Raw genomic sequence first — 4,432 nt, 5'->3', positions numbered from 1 at the left:
TCCTGTTACTCTCTTACCCCCACCTCTCCTGCACAAACCCTCCTTCTCAAACCATCTTCCTCTTTCTTTCATGTCTTCTTTGTGACTTGCTGAATTTACAAACTGGCACACAAACACACACACACACACATTATTCTAAAAGATGAATACAATGGGGTGCAAAATAAATTCAAATAATTCAAGAGCGTTAGTATACTTTTTTGATTTATCTGTTATTTGGGTTTTGTATAAGGTGTAAAGTAAACTAAATGATAAGTCCTTTAGCGTGTATGATGTCTCAATAAACCCAATTGTATTCAAGTATACAATTATTATTTGAAATTAACGGTGTATCCAAAATATCCAGAACAATGATATTATAATCTTCATTTTAAAAGAATTAAGTTCTTCGGACTTTTTCTTGTTTTTCCTGTTTATTTTCTGTTATTGTTATGACAAGACATGCTTGAGATAATACACTGTGTTTTTAAATTCTGATTCAGTGTGATGTTTGAAGAATCTGAAAGAGCTGCAGGGGGTCAGAACAGGCAGAGGGTACCCTACACAAGAGGAGAAAATCCTGGAAGTGTCCTGATCCAGCTCATGCAGAACATTAAGCACAGGATAAAGAGTTCAGTCCTTCCATGCAGTGAGAAGAATCTGAATTTTAAAAGAGGCTAATATAGAGCATTGCACTATGTTAAACCATTGGTAATAATGCAAAGCCTAAAGTTCAACTGTTAATTGAAATTAATATTTAATGTGACAACCAAGAGAGGTTTTTCCTCACTGTCCAGGGTAGTGGACTCTAGGAAGGAGGTCTTGGCACTATAATCGACTATGTAACACCGTGCAGAGATGGGCACATGTGTTCACTTTTTACACAAATTCAAATGGCAACTGAAGTCAAAGGACAATTAATTCTACCGTTACTGGCACTGGTATTGTGTGCAACTAATATAAAATATTTTATAATGTTTTCCTTTGCATAAGAAATTAGTAAATTTCTTGTGTGAGCTAGCAGACTGATCAAAAGTTTGCTTCTAGGTTATTCCTTACTGTATTAACAACATTTTGAAGTCTACAAGTCAAAGGTGTTCATGCAACCTAAAGTGTGATTGTGTGGGTAGAACAGTTGCACAGCGCATGTGAAGCCTGGGTTCTATCTTTAGCATCATCAAAAGTAGATAATCTAGCAAATTTAACACAGAAATATTTATGATGTCTGGATTACATTATTTCAAGACAATGAAAAGTAGGAAGTGTAGGTAAAATAATTGGGAGAACCTGAGAAATGAAGCTTGAGATCTTGAAACTGGTAATGTTGGTACAGAGTTCTGTACACACATACACTAGTATGGTGTGATGGCTGATCTTCATTGTCAGACTGACACACCTGGGAGGAGGGAACCTGAGATGAGGAGTCACCTTCATATAACTGACCTATGAGTAGGTCCATATGGCATTTTTCTTGTTTGCTCCTTAATCCAGGAGGTCCCAGGCTAAGGTGGGCCATTCCATCCCTAGGAAGTTGGATCTGGGTAAGGAGGCTGGCTGGACACAGCATTCATCTATGATCTCTGTTTCAGTTCCTGCCTCCAGTTTCTGGCCTTGGTTTGCCTTTCATCAAGGACTGATGTCTGTAAGTCAAATAAATCCTTTCCTTCCCAAATTGGTTTTGGTCAGTGTTTTATCATTACAACAAGAACCAAACTACAACAGATTGTCAATTACATCATTTACATGACTTGTATTTATTAATTAAAATATACCTGACTTAAGTGTGTGATTAAGACATGGGTAGATGGCTGGATGGTGGTGGTGCACACCTTTAATCTCAGCACTTGGCAGGCAGAGGCAGGTGGATCTCTGTGAGTTTGAAGGCAGCCTGGTCTACAGAGTGAGATCCAGGACAGGCACCAAAACTATACAGAGAAACTCTGTCTTGAAAAACCAAACCAAACCAACCAAACAAACAAACAAAAAGACATGGGTAGATGCTAAAACACAAACCAAATGTAATATTACTGTCTTCAACATGTAGGATATAGGTACATAGTTGAATTTTTTTAAAGATAGAACCCTGTTTTCATTCATTGATATTTCTTCCGTGAGTTGGAAAATAATCTTTTATGTATACAGGGAAACATTCTTAAATATAACCATTCAAATTAGTGAGACTAGAAACTGATTTTTCAATTATGTGGAAAAGAAACCCTATATAACTATGCAGTGATTCCAAATACACAAGCCCATTTTTCATGTATATTTGCACAGAGGATGTGTGGCTCAACATATCTTATATGTGACAGTACTCAAGTATTACATTTCATGGATTTACATGGAAATATGTTCATATTTAATCATTTCTTTCTGCATCTCTTCTCAAAAATAAACAGTAAAAAGTAAACTGGACTCTGTTCCTGTTGAAGTATCTATTCTGTAGTTCTCTGGTGTTATCATATCCACTTCTGTTTGACAAAGCTTGATTATAGAATGGATACACAAATATAATTTATTCTACAACATTAACATCCATTAATAATTAACATTCATCTCACAATGTAAGAATATTTAGCAGCAATTCATGTTTTCAAGATATTACAATAAAAATCTCTGTTGGAAATCTTTCTTAAATAAAGATGAAATTTCAACATTCTTCAACCTCTGATCATTTTCAGTCTAATCTGTTCCCTGAAAGAGGAAAATGTGTAGCATTGTGCTAAATGTATGTCACAATTGTTTTTATGTAATTTCAGATTAATACAGACATTTGCTGACCATGGACTCTAGGACTAATATCACAGAATTTGTTCTACTAGGACTTTCTCAGACCAAAGAAATACAAATTATCTGCTTTGTGTTATTTTTACTTTGTTATATTGCAATTTTATTTGGGAACCTACTTATCATGATTTCTATCACATGCAGTCACCTTATCAATCAGCCCATGTATTTCTTTCTGAGTTACCTCTCATTTTCAGACCTGTGCTACACTTCCACTGTGACCCCCAAGCTGATCATCAACTTAGTAGCAACAAAAAAGTCAATTTCCTACAATGGCTGCATGACTCAACTCTTAACCATGCACTTCTTTGGGGGCATTGAGGTCTTTATTCTCACGGGAATGGCTTATGACCGATATGTGGCCATCTGCAAGCCCCTGCACTACACCATTATCATGAGCAGGCAGAAGTGTGACGCCATGATTGCTGCGTCCTGCGCTGGGGGATTTCTGCATTCCTTTGGTCAGTTTCTCCTGGCAGTATTCTTACCTTACTGTGGCCCCAATGAAATAGATCACTACTTCTGTGATGTGTACCCTCTGCTCAAACTGGCCTGTACTGACACCAGAAAGATTGGTTTCTTGGTTATTGCTAACTCTGGCCTAATGGGTTTAGTGACTTTTGTGGTCTTGTTGATATCATATGCTGTGATCATATATACTGTCAGGTCTTACTCTGCAGAGAATCGCCGCAAAGCTCTTTCCACTTGTAGTTCCCACGTCACTGTGGTAGTCCTTTTCTTTGCTCCTCTACTGTTTATTTACATTCGACCAGCAACTACGTTACCAGAAGACAAAGTATTTGCTCTTTTTTACACTATCATTGCCCCCATGCTTAACCCCCTGATTTACACACTCAGAAACAAGGAGATGAAGAATGTCATCAAGAGATTGTGTTACCAAATCACAGGGAATGAAGGAAATAGGCTGAAAGGCATGACTGCTTTCCACCATCACACAGTTTCCTGAAAGTGTTTCTAACTTACAGCATCAAAAGGTAAATAACCTTTCAATGTAATAAACGTATACCTAGTGATATGTATAGAGCTGTCTGTACAAATATTTGTTGTTTTCAATATTAACCCAGACACCCTAGCTGTAATCCTGGAATTGTGATTTGCTGCTGTCACTGATGCTCACATTGCCTGTACTGCATTGCTTGTTTGGTTCTACAACAAATTATGCTCGACAGGAGGTCATCCTTACCAATGTGGTACTCAAGTGAACACAGAGAATAAACATAATTTATTGGACTACATGACTGTGTTTAGCAAACTAGATTTTATTCAGCTTTCAAAAATATTAAAAATAACTTTTATCTGTACCCACATAGGATAATATTGTAAAAGATCTACTTTATGGGTCAGACAAAATAGCTCTCAAAAGTTCTGCATTCTAGTTTACTTCTTAAAAAACAAGGGTTATTATCATTATATTACTGATATTATTATTATTTTAGCTTTTCACATTTCCAAAACTAATACATTTTCCCAAAGCTAGCAATTATCTTTTCTAGCAGTCCTCCCCATCCTCTGGCTTTACAGAAGTTCCATCAGCCTCTCTTCCTCAGTGTGAGGCAGCACTGTGTTACAGATGTCTCATCTAGAGATGAACACTTCACACTCATTCTTTGAGATTTGACCTGCCATGTGTTTCTGTGGTAATCAT

The 4,432-nt window shown here is 36.8% G+C and overlaps 1 protein-coding gene across 1 annotated transcript; it reads left to right on the top strand.

The window, feature by feature from the left end:
- The first annotated feature begins 2,761 nt into the window (after nucleotides 1–2,761).
- Nucleotides 2,762–3,733, top strand: LOC114687266 (olfactory receptor 4P4-like). The gene has a single exon (XM_028861957.1). The coding sequence runs from the start codon at nucleotides 2,762–2,764 to the stop codon at nucleotides 3,731–3,733; it is 972 nt and encodes a 323-aa protein (XP_028717790.1).
- Nucleotides 3,734–4,432: the final 699 nt, after the last annotated feature.

This window comes from Peromyscus leucopus, unplaced genomic scaffold (assembly GCF_004664715.2).
Source record: "Peromyscus leucopus breed LL Stock unplaced genomic scaffold, UCI_PerLeu_2.1 scaffold_1223, whole genome shotgun sequence".
NCBI classification, from domain to species: Eukaryota; Metazoa; Chordata; class Mammalia; order Rodentia; family Cricetidae; genus Peromyscus; species Peromyscus leucopus.
This window is presented reverse-complemented; position numbering and strand designations above follow the sequence as displayed.

Bases quoted from the DNA above. Each gene is read 5' to 3' on its own strand.
- LOC114687266 (XM_028861957.1), top strand. From the start codon at position 2,762: ATGGACTCTAGGACTAATATCACAGAATTTGTTCTACTAGGACTTTCT.